Genomic DNA, 18,426 nt, shown 5'->3' on the forward strand with positions numbered 1-18,426 from the left:
GCTCCATAAATTATACTATTTTAGGCTATACAATCTCATCTTCTATGAGAGAACTGTATTTCCTCCACTACTGTGACTTTGACCTTAATCTTTTTAAAATAAGAAACCTAGCATTATTGGGCTAAAGAATATCCAACTCTTTCCTGAGCCTGCTTTCATTAAATATCGTTAGCCCTCATGCACTTAAAATAGTTCTCACTGAGCTCTTCAGTATGGACTGAACCATCTGCAAACCAGATTTTCTTCTGACATCAGGGAGTGTTAAAAGTCCTGCTTACCGTACCATTTACCCTTGATACCCTTTATGTTTCATCAGACTTCCTTTCCAAACTTGTATATGAGGAGCTGGGAAAACTTCACTGAGCAAAAGGAGCTACTAGGATTCAGAATGTGGTTTCTCAAAGGACAAGTGGTCATTAGCTACATTGCAGTAGGAGACAGGAAGCCTTTCCATATGCTTATCTGTTCTCCTATAAGTAGAGCATTCATATTATTGAGACTTCTTCGTCTTTATGTAAATACTCAACCCTTGAAAGAAAAAAAATCCTAAAGTTCAGCTTTCTATAATAACACTCAGTATTACCAAAGGTGACTATTCTCTCTTTGTTCTGGTGCCTATCTCTTCTTTAGCTACTAAAACCATGAATTCTTTTACATTTTTTTAATCATTTCAGTTAGCAGAGTTAGTTGAGCAATTTTCTTCACCACTTCAGTTTGCTTCTGATATTTTAATCAGAAATCACTCATCAAACCAACCACAAAATTGTCGTCTCTGTTTCCACACTGCTGAATAAGTATCCCTCTCAGGAATAGACATTCCACCTTGTACTGGATCCTATGTTTACCAGAACATTGGACTATACCTCAGCTTTTCCAGATATTTTGTTTCAGTCCTATTTGTTTAATTTTTCTTTGTATTTGCCTTGCCTCTGAATTTATTTATGGCAAACTGTCTTGTTTGCAAACAATTCACTGGTGGTCCAATAAAGCTTTTGCAGCTGATTTTGATACAGGGAAGATTTCCAAAGCTCCCTTTTAAAAAGTTGTGTTTTCTAAAAAAAAAAATTTTTTTTCCTACAAAATACTTCTGGCCATGATTAATCACCCACAGAATGGCTGGTAATATATAGTAAAAATCCCATTTTTATGCAATGCTAGTTTACTGGGAATGCTGGTTTTCCAAGATGAAAGCATCTTTCTAATAAAGAAATGCAGGCAAAACAAATGAACCTCATTGATTGCTATTTTTCAGACCCTGGGCTAGGTTCTGAGTTTCAAGATAAATAAAATAAATAAATAACATTAAAAAAAAAATCATGAGCATCAGTAACATGCATTCAAATGAGGTAAACAAAGAAGTAAAATTTCGAACCACAATGCTAAGGTGTGAACATATTTTAAGTATTAGAAGAGCACAGAAGAAGCAGCTGAGTTTGATCTTGAAGGGAAAAAATTCACCAGGGAAGACCAGGAAAGATCTTAAGCTGAGAAAACACCTACCAAGCAAGGAATGATGAAATGGTCTGTTTGCTGTATAATGTGAATAGGAATGAAGCAAAAGGTTGTTTTTGTAAATGAAAAAAAAGAAGTTTTTAGGCCAAATTTTGGAAGGATCTTGAATGCTACAGAGTTGGAACCATTTTCTAAGGGCCGTGAGGTATACAGGAAGTATTTAAATAAGTGAGGGATGGGATCAGATTTGAATATTAGAAGGAGCACGTTAGCTGTGGTATGGAGGATGGATTAGAGGTAGGTGGGAGTAGAGATAGGGGAAAAGCGTAGAAATAATTTTCTAGGTAGAAATGATGAGGGTATTGGCAACAGAAAGGCAAAGGTAGTGACAGATTCCCAAGATTTAGGAGGTAAAAATGTACAAAACTTCATGAGAGGTTAGATGGGGTGTGGGAGTTAAAGGCCACAGGTGAGGAAGAGCTTTAGCTGAGATGAATCTATTGGTGGGAAAAATCAAAAGATGGCAATTCTAGAAATCATAATAGAGGACAGAGTACCAGCAATAATAGTAATAAATTAATAACTGCAACTATCAGTAATTGAGCACTTAAAGAGTAAGTTCTAGGCTAGGTGTCTTGTATCAAAATCTACTTCAAACTTCCAGATACCTTATTATAAAATGATTGTTTCCCCTATTTCACAGGGAAAGGAATTGCAATTTGGAGAATTTTAATTTTTCCAAGGATTGAAACTCAAATCTTTACGTCTTCAGAACCCATGTTTTTAGAAGCAAAGAGGTTGCCCAGTGCACAGCTGTCGTCAGCACCTCTCAGTGGCAGGCCTGCCTTACCTGACCACCTCAATACATTCTCCAATCCTTTTTTCTGCTTCTTGGATCTCTATAACACTAATGTTCTCTCTGCTGGCCCTCTATTATGGCATGTAGTTGTTTTTTAAGTGTTAACTTTTGGAGTACTTTTTGTGATTGGAAAAACTGCCTCTGTGCCCTGCCCACGACAGCTCTCAGCCACTACAACCAATGAACTGCAGTGGGCACCAGGCAGGCTCTTTATGTGGTTGCTAATGGGCTCTTGGAGTTACAACAAAATGTGTCCTTTCGCAAATGCCGAAATTAGCATCCAGAGGAGGCAACTGGGGAGAGAGTGTGGGAGAAAAATCCTGAACTGAGTTGGAGGACACTTTTAATGTACCCCTGCTTGTTCGTCTCTCTTTCACGGTCAGCCCCTTTGCCTGAAGCATCTAGCACCTATGCTATCAACCACGTTCCATTTTTCTCCCCCTGAAGAAAAATCCTTCTGATGTGATAACTTGAGTCGACGTGTTTCAATCCGTTAAAAATGGGATTAGACGTAAAATTCCCCACAGCTAAAGCTGGCAGCTCACTCTTGTCATTTGTTGGTGAGCATAACATACAACCAGACTCAAATATGAAAGAAAAAGAGAGAGAGAAGAAAAAGGGAGAGAGAAAGAGAGGGAGGAAGGAAGGAAGGAAGCAAGGAAGGAAGGAAGGAAGGAAGGCAGGCAGAGAGAGAGAGAAACAGAGAAATGGAGAGTAGATGGAAAAGAAAGGCCTATGAGAGTTACTTTACAGTTTATGTAGGTAAGAGCTATTCTCTTAATAAAGGCAAACAGGTAAAAATATGAGTGAAAGTTCACTGCAGAGGGTATAGGCATTAGATTTTTAACTAGTTGACAGCTTTAGAAATGTAAGTAGCAACACATTCATTATAAGATAATTTCATTAGCAAAGTCGTATAAATGTCCCAAAGAATTTGCTATGAAGAAAGTTACTGTTTAGTATCATAGAGTCATACATTCTTGTACTTGGAAAGGAGATGAGACATTAATTCAACTCCAATTCATGAATCTCCTCGTTAACAGTATAAGAAGTCATCCTGCCACACACACACACACACACACACACACACACACTCCATTAAAAATCATTAAAAGGGCATTATAAGGTGAGGAATTATTATAATAATAATCTTTGTATAAAAATGATAGCTTGATTGAATACTGATATGACAGGATCACTAATCACTCTTTGAGGAGGACCCTATTACTCTCTCCATTTATAGATGAGGAAAGTAAGGTTAAGAGCTACTACCTAATATTACACAGCTCACAAATAACAGACCTGCTTGCCTTTAAAATCTAACCTACCCAGTATCAAAGCTATTGCTATCAGATATAGCTAATATCAGACTATCACATGTATTAAAATTAATTTCCAATACTTGAAGGGCTTTAAGTGTTTATTCTTCTCATGGAAAGAGTTTGTAATCAGCCTAGATCCACCCAAATTCCTAAAATTTACTTCCACAGAAGTGTCCTAAATTACAGTTTCTCAGTATATGTGATGTTTAAGCAAATAGTTAAATACCACTTACCTATCAGACAGTATTGTTTAGTATCCATGGGTCGCTAGTCGTATAGGACACCAGTACAAGAAATAAAAGACTCTCAGTAAGATGTTGAGAAAATAAGACTGATGAGAATGGGAAAGCATTTGCTTTTTTTTAGCATTCACCATGTGTAGCTGTGGACACTCATTTTTACTATGTGCAAGAGTTCGAGTGTGGGGTTGGAAGAGGAGGGCTCAGATGTAATAGGTTCACAGAATTGATCATTTGCGGAATTTTATGTGAGTGTGTGTAGGCTTTGTGTGGTTAGGTAGAAAGATAGACTATATTAGTATGAGTATATTCACAGCTAACTCTTTTTCTAGAATTCTCTAGATTTTCCCATTTCTTCTGTGGCCTGGGTAAACATTGCCAATTGTTAAAAGAGGAAATGTCAATATTTGCCAAGGTAAATTAATGTATGTATTAGGGGCTTGTTGATTATTTTATAATTGTTTTGCATTTAAGCCAATGATTGGCATGTCTAAATAATATCCACTCAGATGTTGACCTTAAGATATAATGTTCTTGAGGATTACCACTTGCGGAATAACCTACTTGATTTCTTTTAGGGCCTCATAATATAAGCCATAGCATTTCTGCAGATCTAAAATATTATGAGCGTGAAAATAACAAAATTACTACTTATAATAGGTACCGCCTTTCTCTGTTGGGCTCCTAAACCAGCTTTCTTTTTTCCATAATAAGCTATTTGTGCTCACTTCATTTTGCTTTATTTTATTTTTGTCACCTTTGGTGTGCTATCTTGGTGTACTATAAAGGAACAACACTGAATCAAACTATAATTTTTATTGCAAGCAGATCTCATGGAAAATTTATAAGCTGAACTTGATATCAGAAGTGAAGCTAGAGGGAACATACCTTTGCTCTAAGTTACAAAATGCTCTGCTATTCTAAATTTGAATTACGTTGAAAATAAACTGCTTTTTCTGACATCAAGAACTTCACACAGGCAACATTTTAAGATACTGTTTAAAAATTTTTGTGTGTACAGAACAGTTTTGCCAGCTAAAAACCTGTTTGTATTATAATTCTACATTCAAGTTCAAAGCTAACATTTAAGGTGATACTATGGCACGGAAACTTGATTATGTTAAAGATCCCAACACATGATTTCAATTTTCTTTTCACAGAAAGCTAAGAAGGAGTATTAATTTATTTAGCAGTATTTTACTAGTATGACTATTTGAGCAAACCAGTTAGATATAGGCATAAACATTTTTCACCCCTACACTATGATCTCACCAAGTGGAAACCTTCTGAAAGTTATAATCAAGATTGATTGCCAGAACTACTAGGCAGCAAGGAGCCAGTCGTATCCTGGGAGGGTTTCTGATGAATCCTAACATGACCTTCTCTAGCCATACACCTTTAGGTTCTAGAAAGTGCAAGCTCTGTACATCTACCTAACCTTGCCCTTGTATTTATAGATATTGAGTGAATGAGGCATGCTATCGTAACCTGTATTGATAAGTTTCATTTCTTCCCCCTGTGTAACCAGTTTAGATCATTGCTAAACAGTGGGAAATATGTTAAAATGTTAATGTTTTGAATATAGTTTTACTCCTACTACTGGAAACATTAGTAAATAAGAAGTAAATTGTTCGTTTGAAACAAAATTCTTATTGCTATACTATTACCAAGATAATTATGGTATGTTCCTACCAAATGCCCTGTCACTCTGGTATTAGGTTGCACCCTAGCTACCTGTAGCTCACTTTTATTCCTGCTTCTGCCCTCATTATTTTTTTTAACTTATTTATTTATTTTTGTTATTTATTTATTTTTGGCTGTGTTGGGTCTTTGTTGCTGCACACGGGCTTTCTCCAGTTGCAGCGAGCGGGGGCTACTCTTCATTGCGGTGCGCAGGCTTCTCATTGCGGTGGCTTCTCTTGTTGCAGAGCACGGGCTCTAGGAGCACCGGCTTCAGCAGTTGTGGCTCGCGGGCTCTAGAGCAGAGGCTCAGTAGTTGTGGTGCCTGGGCTTAGTTGCTCCACGGCATGTGGGATCTTCTAGGACCAGGGATTGAACCCATGTCCCCTGCATTGGCAGGTGGATTCTTAACCACTGCCCAACCAGGGAAGCTCCCCTCACTATTTATTTATGCTTTCACTTTAGCTTTTACAAATGGTAGAATTAGCTCAATAGTTGTAGGGTATTCCAGAAAATTCTTCCCTTCAAATAGTAATTTTTAAATGCATAATTTTATGCAGTAGAAGTGTAAAGCAGAAAGGAATTACCATGATCTCACTCTTTTCCTTAGAGTACATGATACACACCAGCAACATAAAACTCAATAAAATGCAGATTAAATTTTGCTGAAAGCTATCATTAGAAATTGTCACAAATATTCCTCTAACAAACACTACCCATAATGTATTGTTTGCCACACAGTTTTGCACATGATGGAAACGGTGACCTGCAAGAGTATTCCCAATACTCTTGCCCAATGTTAGTGTTAGTTGCAGAGACCCCCAGGAAATCATTAGCAAACGCCATCTAGAAACAGACCAAAAGGTCAGAGGTAAACGTAACATGACATTCATAGCCTGTGATTGTGGAGGGCTGTGGGTATTTGTGCTTGTTCAATATATACTATAGTGCTTCAAAGCATCTGCTCCCATTCTCAGAGGTTAGTGAGTTTGAAGCGTGCCAGCGTCTAATTTTGAACAGTATTCCAGAGGCACATATTTGTTCTTAAATGTCAGTCATCGGGGTTGGGCACCTACACAAATTCAATGAGTTCCAGTGAAGTGGTAATTGGTTCTCCAAGTTAGAAAATATGGAGTGGCTCAGAAACTCAGATATAAGGAAATCGACCATCAATTTAGAGACGAATAACCTGGGACAAGTAGATACAATCTGTAACTCAAAGATTGATTTGGAAATCCTGGAGCATTATTCTGTAAAAGAGAAAGCTGAAAACATATTCAGCTATCCAAAAGCATGAAATTTATTCTATTTGAATACAAATAGAAATCTCTCTCTCTGTCTCTCTGTCTCTGTCTCTGTCTCTGTCTCTGTCTCTCTCTCTCTCTCTCTCTCTCACATACACACACACACACACACACACACATACACACACACACTCACACACAACCACTTAAAGCAAATCTAGTAAAATAAATACAGAGAAGAGTCAGCATCTTGCAGTAGAAATAATATGGTTTTGGGAGCTGGTCAGATCTACATTTGAATTCTATCTCTATCCCTCACTGACTGTGCCACACTGAGCTAGTCCTTTATTCCCTCTACTGAAGTTTTCTTACCTACAAAATGGGTGAAATAGTTCTGAGCATGAGGCATTGCTGTAAGGATACTGTGTGCCAACTGCCTAGCATGTATGTAGTAGCCACTCAATAAGTAATGACTCTTACAAGTACTAATTTTTAAGTATACATCTACTTAAATATGTTGTTTATACAAAACGTAATTATTTTATAAAAATATTTAAACCTTGCCACCTAAAAGAACATAGGCTTAAGGCTTGTAACATATTGACATTTTAAAAAAACTAAATGATTATATGACTATCTAGCAATGTAATTTAATTTGTCTTTGGAATTGCTAGATGTTTTTTCACAGTGAAAACAAAAATAGCATTGCCCTATCACTAGAAATTTCCACCTTTCCTTCAGTAATGATTTTTGTCTTCTCATGATCTATGTAAGAGCCATACACTCTTAAAACAATTCTCCTTATATATTACATCTTAATGTTAAGAAACAACAAAATAAGAAAAGCAATTTGACGTTTGTATTTACATATATTACTTTTTGCTTCTTTTAACTTTATTTCCACTTGAAAATATTCAGTACTCTTTCTTGTGTCTCTCTGCTCTCCCAATAATCAAGGTCTCTCCAGGACCTTTCCAAGCAAACAGATATCCCTTATGGCACAGTCCTGGACTCTGCGGTATATGAACATGTTCGCATGAAGGGAATGAATCCTTTTGAGAGGGACAGCATGTATTCCCAAATGTGGCGGATGATCAACCGAAGCAATGGATCAGAGAATAACGTTCTGGAGTCCCAAGCAGGCATTCAAAAGGTACTGGCCATAGTTCTTCATTCATAGTCTACCATTCTGTCCTCCATATTGGAATTGCTAAACTGAGTCTGGTTTACTTCCTTTTTTAAATTTTAACTTTGACATAGAGTTTTCAGTTAAATTATACCTTTTATTGATTTTAGAAGATTTTGAGGTAACTCGCTGTACCAGTAGAGGGAATTGACACATTTCTGTGGTGTGTCTAAAGGATCCTTTTCCAGTGGAATTCCAAAGCTAGAAAACATGAACTGCTATTTTGTTCAGAACAGTGTCGGGGACATATACACATGAGGACTTGAAAAGATTTTGACAAATCCCATTCCAAATATCATTCAGGTTATCCAGTTTTTTCAAATGATTCAGGGTATTTTCTACACTGCATTTGTTTTTCAATGAAAAGTTTATGTTATGATTATGTGAAGCTCTCTGTGAGTAAAAGTTAATCTTCTCCACGAATGAAGTTTCTACAAAAGTCTGTTTCTGTTTCCAAAAGTGAAAATCTTTATTTATATCTTATTTTTATAAAACCATCATTTAGAAGTTATTTTAAAAAAAAAACTTAGAAAGCAGTCCTTTGTGTAAAAAACATGAAGCTAGTTTTTATTCTGGGCCGTGGTTTATAAACTTCTACACAGAAGTAATTCTTTCTTCCTCAGACCCCATCAACCACCATGAGAGAACTGAATGATTTTTGCTTAAAATTATCCCAGTGGCTATTACAGTGAAAATCCTAAGGGTTGACATTCAATAAGTAATTATGGGATGACTGAATGAATGTCTAATAACAGGATCAATGATGGTATATACTTTCTTTCTGTAACCTTTCACAGCAGAATAATTTGGACTCCAAGTCTGAGTTCTCTGTTCAAAAGGCAAACTCAATAATACCATGTTGGAGAATGTTTTGATGACTATAAAAGTTATTCTGCCACAGGATCTAGCATTATTCTGTGCCTTTTCATATGTTTTCCTTTATCTGCTATTGCTATTGTGATGGTTCCCTAGCATAACCCTGGTAATTTGTCAGTCACTACATTGATATCATTATTTTAAAACTGACAATGGTGACATAAACCTCTTTGCAAGTACTAATGATGCTTTTAAAATAAGAGAATGTCCTTGAAATGTTAGCAATGGCCTCTAATTCCTTCATCCTTATTATATTAATCCCAGTTTCCCAGGGCCCAGGTATTGATCCTCTTGTCTTTGTCCAGAGGCCCATTGGCTTTTAGAAATTAAACACAGTACCCTCCAATTACTGGGGGCATGCAGTGGGGGGCAGGTGAGATTGGGCAGGTGAATGGACCTATACTATATGTTGTCTGGGGGAGAAGGGAGGATAGATTTTAGGATTTACTAGGTACTCATTGTATGTGAATGAATTTAAGCCTCAGAATAATGGTTTGGGGAAGAGTTATTTTCCTTCATATTGTCTACTGTTAAAAACAATTTTGCGTTCTTGCGTATAAGTATAAATTGAAGTTCACAATTTGTATTTCTATCCATTTTAGATCCAAAGCTCCTCACACTTTACAACTTTTTTCTATACCATAGCATTCCAGAGAAAATTCATTTTCTTTTCTCCAGACATATAGATTCAGAATAAAAATAACTTTTAAACATACATATTCACCAATTCATTATTTATTCATTCATTCATCCAATATTTGCTAAGTAACAATTATGTACCAGGCACTGAGGTAGGAACTGGAGGTAAACTCAACCACAGAGGAATGACCTCTGGATTCATGAAATACAGGGTCTGGTGGGAGAGAGAGAAAAGGAAACTAAAATACATGATCAAACAAAATGACTTAAATTGTGACAAATGCTATCAAAAAGACAAATAAGGTGCTATTGTAGAAATTAAGAAGGAAATCTATTTGAGAAACAGTGATCAGGTAAGTTCCCAGAGGACGTAGGATATTATCTATGATCTGCCTGATCATGTAGAAGAGAGGGTGACAAAGCATCCAGGCAATGCTTAGTGTAAGCTAAGGTCTGAAGGTCCATTCAAGAAACCAATTTAAAATCAGCATGAACTGGAGACGATCGAATGAGAAAATGTGGAATGAAGTTAGTATGCAGGGGATAGATCAAGTAGGACCTTACCCATTGTTAAGAACTTGGATTTTATTTGAATGGCAAAAAATGCTACTGAAATAGGGAAATGTCATGATTCATTTTTCTCTGTCAAGGTCACTGTAACTGATATATGGGAATTGGGTAAGAGTATGCAAAGAATAGAAATAGTGAGACCATAAGAAACTTGTAACTTTCTGAAGTAGCCAGTCAAGTAAATAAGACCTCGTTTTATTCCCGTGTTCTTACACACACACACGCACACGCACACACACGCACACACACACACCATTACCCTTCATTCCTGGTATTAATACAAACTGGTTACACTTCCTACATCCTGGCATTTTCAATATAATATATAAATCATAGAGACATAGGACATCAGTTGCTACATAGAAGCTTTAAGCAGTCATGTATGTAAGATATACATATATATCTTCTAAGGTCTTCAGTGTTCTTTAAGAAAACCTCTTAACTTTTAAGTATGTACATACAGTTTCCTACATTTTCTGGGTTTTTTTTTTAATTTAAGTTATTTGACCATATGGAATTTAATTTGACACATGTGTAAATGTAAAAATAAACTGTAAATATTCACACTGAGAAAATTCCTGAGATTTTATGAAATAAAATTGTTTTAGACTCAGCTATTGACAGTCTTGCAGCATATGCTGAGAAATTTAGTTACTCTTTAGGCTTTCATGTTTCTCTTTATTTAAATATGTAGCCATTCCATCACCTTTCAAGTTGGGCTAGTGTTTCTTATGCTGTTGTTAAATGTCATACATTAAAAAAGAAAAAGCTATTATGAAGAGTAGAAAGAGCTCTAGTTTTAGAAAAAAACTATCTAGTTTTCTTTCTTGGTTCTTCCAGTTCTCAGCTGTGTAACGTTGGGCAGATCACTTGGTTTCTCTAAGACTCACTCTACTCAGCTGTAGAATTATCACAGTGTGAGAATTAAAAGCCTGGGCTTTGTAGACATACAACCTAGGTGTATATCCAGTTCATTTTTTTAAGTAAAATATGTAAATGTGACTAGTACTTAAAATCTCTGAGGCTCAGAATTTTTATCATCATATTGAGAATTTCTACCTCTTACGGTTTTTGTCATTATTAAATATATATATGTAAAAGCATCAATAAATAGTTCGATTTAGAATAATAAACTCTTAAGATGATCCTGAAGTTTATATGAAAGAATGTATGTGTGAGTGATTTGTTATTACAAAGAATTATTATTTGGTATTTCCTAAGGTTAACCTAAAATTATGACATAATAAAAAAGATAATGCAGTAAAAGAAGTAGAGAGCAGTTTCTATTCCCTGATAGTCTGCTGATAAAGAGGGCTTATGATTTTAAAACTGCAAATCACGTCCCCAAGTATTTATTACATCCCATGTACTCAGTTTTCGGATTTACTAGAGGAGTAGTGAAGAATGTTTTTATTAATTTATAATGGAAAATATCAAAGTGAAATTTGCTGATTGTATATATTTCTTTCAACCAATATCAGAGACAGCTGAACACTGATTAGACAGAGACTAGGTAGTTATAATAAAATGTATTTTGGTTCAGTTTTCAAGGTCTTAGCCAGCTTTCATTAAAACACAAAACCAACCAACCAACAAACAATAACCTCTCACCTGCTAAAGCTCACTGGAGTTCATGAGATTGAGAACTACAAGACGTGGAATGTGGCTGATGGACTCTTCCTCAAGTAACCGGTCTTGCACACACATCTCACACAGCAGCTTCCTGTTCTCTGTCACTGATTTCTAATTTGTGCAGGGAGAAAAGACCTCAGAGGTCTTCTAGGTCAATATTCCGCAAAAGACCAAACTTCCACCTTTGACAGGAATTCATATATATAGTAACTCCCTTTCAGCAAAGACTGCATCCCTGTGAAAACAATCCTCCCAATCTAGGTGTAACTTTGAATAGATCCCATTAATCCCTCAGGTTGTGCTTGTTTCTAATTGTGCTGCCAGCCTCATTAAGTTTCTCTTACTTGAAGGTAGATCCTGGTTGCTTCTAACATCGATGTTCTGCTCATACCAAAGAAACCTGTATAAGTGAGGATTAGGTAAATGAGTTCTGATCTGCTCTTCTTGGGAGACACTTTGCCTGTACCACACTAGCCTAATTAAACTAGAAGAAATGTTTCTGCCTTCCTCTTCCTAGGATGTTTTGCATAAGTAGGAAAAAATGTGATTTGAAAAATATAACTGAGTTCTTTAATGAATTCACTCAACAATTATTTATTGATCAAAACAGCCAGTGTTTTGATCACTGGAGTGAACATAAATGAAAAAAAAAATGCCTCATGGAGTTTACATTCTAGTGGAGGGGGCAGACAATAAATAAGATAAATATGCTGTATTTCAGCAGTGAGAAGAGTTAAGGAGTAAAACAGAGTTGGAGAGAAAAGAAGAGGGACGTGGAAATGGAGATGATGTGCCTTGTTAGATAAGATGGCCAGGGAAAGCTTCACTAAGAAGCTTTGGAGAGAGAGGTGTATATCTGGGTGAAGTGTTTCCAGGCAGAGGGTCAGCTAGTGCAAAGGCCCTGAGGTGAGAACATGCCTGGATGTTCTAAGACTATGAAGGGGGCTAGGGTAGCTCTAGAAATAAAGGGTAATATCAGGAGTGCAGCAATGTCAGAGAGGTAGAGGGCCAGATGGTAGGGAGGAAACATATCATATACGGTCTTGTTACTCGCAGCTAGTCCTGTGAACTTGCAGCATCAGCATCACCTGAGAGCTTGTTAGAAATGCAGACTCCTAGGCCCCACCTGCACCCTTCTGGATGGAAATCTCATTCTAACAAGATTCCCAGGTGATTCACATGCATGCTAAAGTCTGAGAAGTGCTCATACAGGGCCATATAGGGCATTCTAAGCGGACTTTTACTCTGTGAGATATGAAACTTAGGAGTGTTTTTTATTTTTATTTTTTTGTGGTACACGGGCCTCTCACTGTTGTGGCCTCTCCCGTTGCAGAGCACAGGCGCCGGATGCGCAGGCTCAGCGGCCATGGCTCACGGGCCCAGCCGCTCCGCGGCATGTGGGATCTTCCCGGACCAGGGCACGAACCCATGTCCCCTGCATCAGCAGGCGGACTCTCAACCACTGCGCCACCAGGGAAGCCCCCCAAACTTAGGAGTGTTTCGAACAGAGAGTACGTAACATGATCTAACTCATACTTTGGCAAATCATATGGCTGGTGTATTGAGAAAAACTGGAGGTGACAGTGTGGAAGCTGGAAGCCAGTTAGGAGGCCACGATGGTGACTTGGCAGCGTTCCGAAACTACAGCAATGGAAAACCATCCCTGTTCAAACCCAAGTACATCTTGGAAGACTATGATTTTAAGTAACTATTAACATTAACACATTAATGGAATTTAGTCTATCAGATTATTTTGGGAGAGACTGGAACACAAGACAGGTAATTTTTAAGAATCGATAGAGAAACTTCTACATCACAGGTAAGCATCTGACCAGGAGTAAAGGATCTCTGTGTAGCACTGAAACAGAAAAGTCCCTGGTTAATAAGAGGGCAGTGTTCATTTCCTGATAGCCTGTTATGTCTCAGGGGGTGAATGACAAATTATTCTAAAACCTCAGCAATAAAGACTACTAAGGAAGAGAAGAAGGTCAGTACTGGTAGGATAACTCCTGTCCTAGCCAAAGGATCCCAGTGATAACTACGTAATACTTCAGACTATATATTTCAAAGGGGATATAAACTGTGGTGGATGCTATGGCCACAGGAAGTGGGTAGCAGTGCTGGCAGCAGCCATATTCAACCAGAAAGATAACATCAATCTGTAAGGTTGTCTGCTTAAGTCCCAGAGCACTATGGGGGAAGGGGACTTGACAAGGTACAGGTCGGGCATCAAGGCTCCAGCCAAGCCACTGTGCTTCAGGGCCCAGTTTTAGTCTTAGCTGGAAAACTGGAGTGTTGAAATGAAAGCCAAAACAAAAGACTGATCATATCACATGGGCCAATATTAAGGATTTTAGAGGACTGGAGCAGAAAGAAAAATTCCAGACACTATTCAGTGGTGAAGTAAGCCTACTCAATTTATTCATCTCTGGCTGAAAAACTGGGTGGATTGAACCTGTTGTTTTACTTACTCATTCAACACATATTCATTGAGCACCTGTTATTTACCAGGAACTGTTCTAGGCACTGGGAGGCACACCAAAATAAGCAAAGTCCCTGCCCAAATGGAGATTATACTGTAGTAGAGAGAAAACAATAGACAAGCACATAAATGTGGGCTATAAAGAAAAACTGGAAGACTAAGAATGAAAGGTAGCAGAAGCAAGAAGAGGGATGTTGCCATCACATAGTGGGTGGTCTCAGAAGACATCTCTGAGAAAGTGAAAGAGGACAGTTTATGAGCCATGAAGATAGTGGGGAGAAAAGCAGGATGGAAGTACTTCAGGCAGAAGGAACATTGCACAATTCCCAAGGCAGAAGCTAGTTTGACGTGATGGAGAGGAATGTCAAAAAGACCAATGTGGCTGGAGCAGAGTGCAAGGGGGTGGGAGGGCAGAGAAGTAAGAGATAAGATCGGAGTGGTAGTTAGGCAAGATGGAGTCCGTTAAAAATGTGAATGCTGGGCTTCCCTGGTGGCGCAGTGGTTGAGAGTCCGCCTGCCGATGCAGGGGACACGGGTTCGTGCCGCGGTCCGGGAAGATCCCACATGCCGCGGAGCGGCTGGGCCCGTGAGCCATGGCTGCTGAGCCTGCACGTCCGGAGTTTGTGCTCCACAACGGGAGAGGCCACAACAGTGAGAGGCCCGCGTACAGCAAAAAAAAAAAAAAAAAAAAAAAAAATGTGGATTCTTGGATCCCACTAAAATTCCAATCGTATCATTTTTTAAATTTTTATTTTATATTGCAGTATAGTTGATTAACAATGTTGTGTTAGTTTCAGGTGTACAGCAAAGTGAGTCAGTTATACATATACATGTATCTATTCTTTTTCAAATTCTTTTCCCAATTAGGTTATTACAGAGTATTTGAGCACAGTTCCCTTTGCTATACAGCATGTCCTTGTTGGTTTTCTATTTTAAATATAGCAGCGTGTACATGTCAATCCCAAACTCCCAGTCTACTCCTCCCCCCAACCCTTCCCTCCTGGTAACCATGAATTCATTCTCTAAGTCTGTGAGTCTGCTGTTTTGAAACTAAGTTCACTTGTATATTTTTTTTAGATTCCACATATAAGCTATATCATATGATACTTGTCTTTCCCTGTCTTAGTTCACTTAGTATGATAATCTCCAAGTCCATCTGTGTTGCTGCAAATGGCATTCTTTCATTCTTTTTGATGGCTAAGTAATATTCCATTGTATATATGTACCACATCTTCTTTATACATTCATCTGTCCAATTGGTACAGCCGCTATGGAGAACAGTATGGAGGTTCCTTAAGAAACTAAAAATACAGCTACCGTATGATCCAGCAATCCCACTCCTGGGCATATATCCAGTGAAAAACATGGTTTGAAAGGATACATACACCCCAATGTTCATTGCAGTGCTGTTCACAATAGCCAAGACATGGAAACAACCTAAATGTCCAACCAATTGTACCTTTTTTTAAGCCATAATTGACATATAACATTAGTTCCAGGTGTACAACATAATGATTCAATGTTTATATATATTGCAAAATGACCACCACAGTAAGTCTACTTCATATCCATCAACATAGTTACAGATTTGGTATTTTTGTGATGAGAATTTTTAAGGTTTATTCTCTTAGCAACTTTCAAATATGCAATACAGTATTATTAACTATGGTCACCATGCTGTATATTACATCCCCATGACTTACTTATTTTCTAACTGGAAGTTTGTACCTTTTGACCCTTTCTACCCATTGTAATCTTAATTGGGGAGTGGAAGGCATCTGAATATCTTAAATCATTTCAGGTGTTCCTTTTTTTTAAAACATATTTATTGGAGTATAATTGCTTTACAATGGTGTGTTAGTTTCTGCTGTACAACAAAGTGAATCAGCTATACGTATACATATATCCCTATATGCCCTCCCTCTTGCATCTCCCTTCCACCCTCCCTATCCCACCCCTCTAGGTGGTCACAGAGCACCGAGCTGATCTCCCTGTGCTATGTGGCTGCTTCCCACTAGCTATCTGTTTTACATTTGGTAGTGTATATATGTCCATGCCACTCTCTCACTTCATCCCAGCTTACCCTTCCCCCTCCCCATGTCCTCAAGTCCATTCTCTATGTCTGCATCTTTATTCCTATCCTGCCCCTAAGTTCTTCAGAACCATTTTTTTTCTTTTTTAGATTCCATGTATGTGTGTTAGCATACGGTATTTGTTTTCCTCTTTCTGACTTATTTCACTCTGTATGTCAGACTCTAGGTCCATCCACCTCACTACGAATAACTCAATTTTGTTTCTTTTTATGGCCGAGTAATATTCCATTGTATATATGTGCCACATCTTCTTTATCCATTCATCTGTCGATGGACACTTAGGTTGCTTCCAAGTCCTGGCTATTGTAAATAGAGCTAAAATGAACATTGTGGTACATGACTCTTTTTGAATTATGGTTTTCTCAGGGTATATGCCTAGTTGTGGGATTGCTGGGTTGTATGGTAGTTCTAATTTTAGTTTTTTAAGGAACCTCCATACTGTTCTCCATAGTGGCTGTATCAATTTACATTCCCACCAACAGTGCAAGAGGGTTCCCTTTTCTCCACACCCTCTCCAGCATTTATTGTTTGCAGATTTTTTGATGATGGCCATTCTGACTGATGTGAGGTGATACCTCATTATAGTTTTGATTTGCATTTCTCTGATGATTAGTGATGTTGAGCATCCTTTCATGTGTTTGTTGGCAATCTGTATATCTTCTTTGGAGAAATGTCTATTTAGGTCATCTGCCCATTTTTAGATTGGGTTGTTTGTTTTTTTGATATTGAGCTGCATGAGCTGCTTGTAAATTTAGGAGGTTAATCCTTTGTCAGTTGCTTCATTTGCAAATATTTTCTCCCATTCTGAAGGTTGTCTTTTCGTCTTGTTTATGGTTTCCTTTACTGTGCAAAAGCTTTTAAGTTTCATTAGTCCTGGTTGTTCATTTTTGTTTTTATTTTCATTTCTCTAGGAGGTGGGTCAAAAAAGATCTTGCTGTGATTTATGTCATAGAGCGTTCTGCCTATATTTTCCTCTAAGAGTTTTAGAGTGTCTGGCCTTACATTTAGGTCTTTAATCCATTTTAATTTTTTTTTTGTGTATGGTGTTAGGGAGTGTTCTAATTTCATTCTTTTACATGTGGCTGTCCAGTTTTCTCAGCACCATTTATTGAAGAGGCTGTCTTTTCTCCATTGTATGTTCTTGCCTCCTTTCTCAAAAGTAAGGTGACCATATGTGCGTGGATTTATCTCTGGGCTTTCTGTCCTGTTCCATTGACCTATATTTCTGTTTTTCTGCCAGTGCCATACTGTCTTGATTACTGTAGCTTTGTAGTATAGTCTGAAGTCAGGCAGCCTGATTCCTCCAGCTCCATTTTTCTTTCTCAAGATTGCTTTGGCTATTCAGGGTCTTTTGTGTTTCCATACAGATTGTGAAATTTTTTGTTCTATTTCAGGTGATTCTGATTCAAAATAAAGGTTGAAAATGAGCATTATAATATTTTTAATATTTTGAAGCCATTTAAATGACTTTGGCTTTTACTCTGAGATAGGAAGCCAGGGAAGGGTTGAGGACAGAAGAGTGACATGATCTGACTTACTTTTTCAAGGTTCATTTTAGGTGCTGTATAGAAAATAGGCAAGGGCTAGAAGCAGGGAGACCAGTGTGGAGGACACTGTAATCATCCAAGTGAGAAATGATGGTGGGTAGACCAGAGTGGTTATGGTGGAAGTGGTGAGAAGTGGTTGAATTTGAATATATTGTGAAGGTAGCTCTGACAAGATTTTCTAAAAGCTTGAATGTGGGGTATGAAAAAGAGGAGTTAAAGATGAGTCCAATGTCTTTGGCTTAAGTAATTGGAAGAATGAATTTTCCGTTTATTGAGACTGAGAAAACTATGGGAAGAGCAGATTTAAAAAGCCAAATGAAAAATTGCCTTTGGCATGATAGTTAATATGAAGTGCTTCTTAATTATGCAGGCAAAGATGCCAAGAGAAATGCTGCAGATATGAGTTGGATGTTTAAGAGAAAGTTCTAGCTGGAGATAAATGTTTGGGGATGACTAGCATAGTGTTTGCCTTTTAAAGTCATAAGACTCCATGATATCACTACAGATGTGTGTGCATCTAGAGAAGACAGATTGCTAAACTTATCCCTGGGATAATTTGGTATTTAGAGGAGGGAGAGATAAAAAGGGTATAACAGAGTCAGGGA

The 18,426-nt window shown here is 37.7% G+C and overlaps 1 protein-coding gene across 2 annotated transcripts in view; it reads left to right on the forward strand.

The window, feature by feature from the left end:
* Positions 1-18,426, forward strand: part of GRID2 (glutamate ionotropic receptor delta type subunit 2) — a 1,331,651-nt gene that overhangs the window by 1,104,727 nt on the left and 208,498 nt on the right. For both annotated transcript variants that reach the window (XM_060147100.1, XM_060147101.1), the window contains one exon: positions 7,754-7,949. In XM_060147100.1, the coding sequence (XP_060003083.1) occupies positions 7,754-7,949 (196 nt within the window). The remainder of the gene's footprint in view (positions 1-7,753; positions 7,950-18,426) is intronic.

Source organism: Lagenorhynchus albirostris, chromosome 4, assembly GCF_949774975.1.
Source record: "Lagenorhynchus albirostris chromosome 4, mLagAlb1.1, whole genome shotgun sequence".
NCBI classification, from domain to species: Eukaryota; Metazoa; Chordata; class Mammalia; order Artiodactyla; family Delphinidae; genus Lagenorhynchus; species Lagenorhynchus albirostris.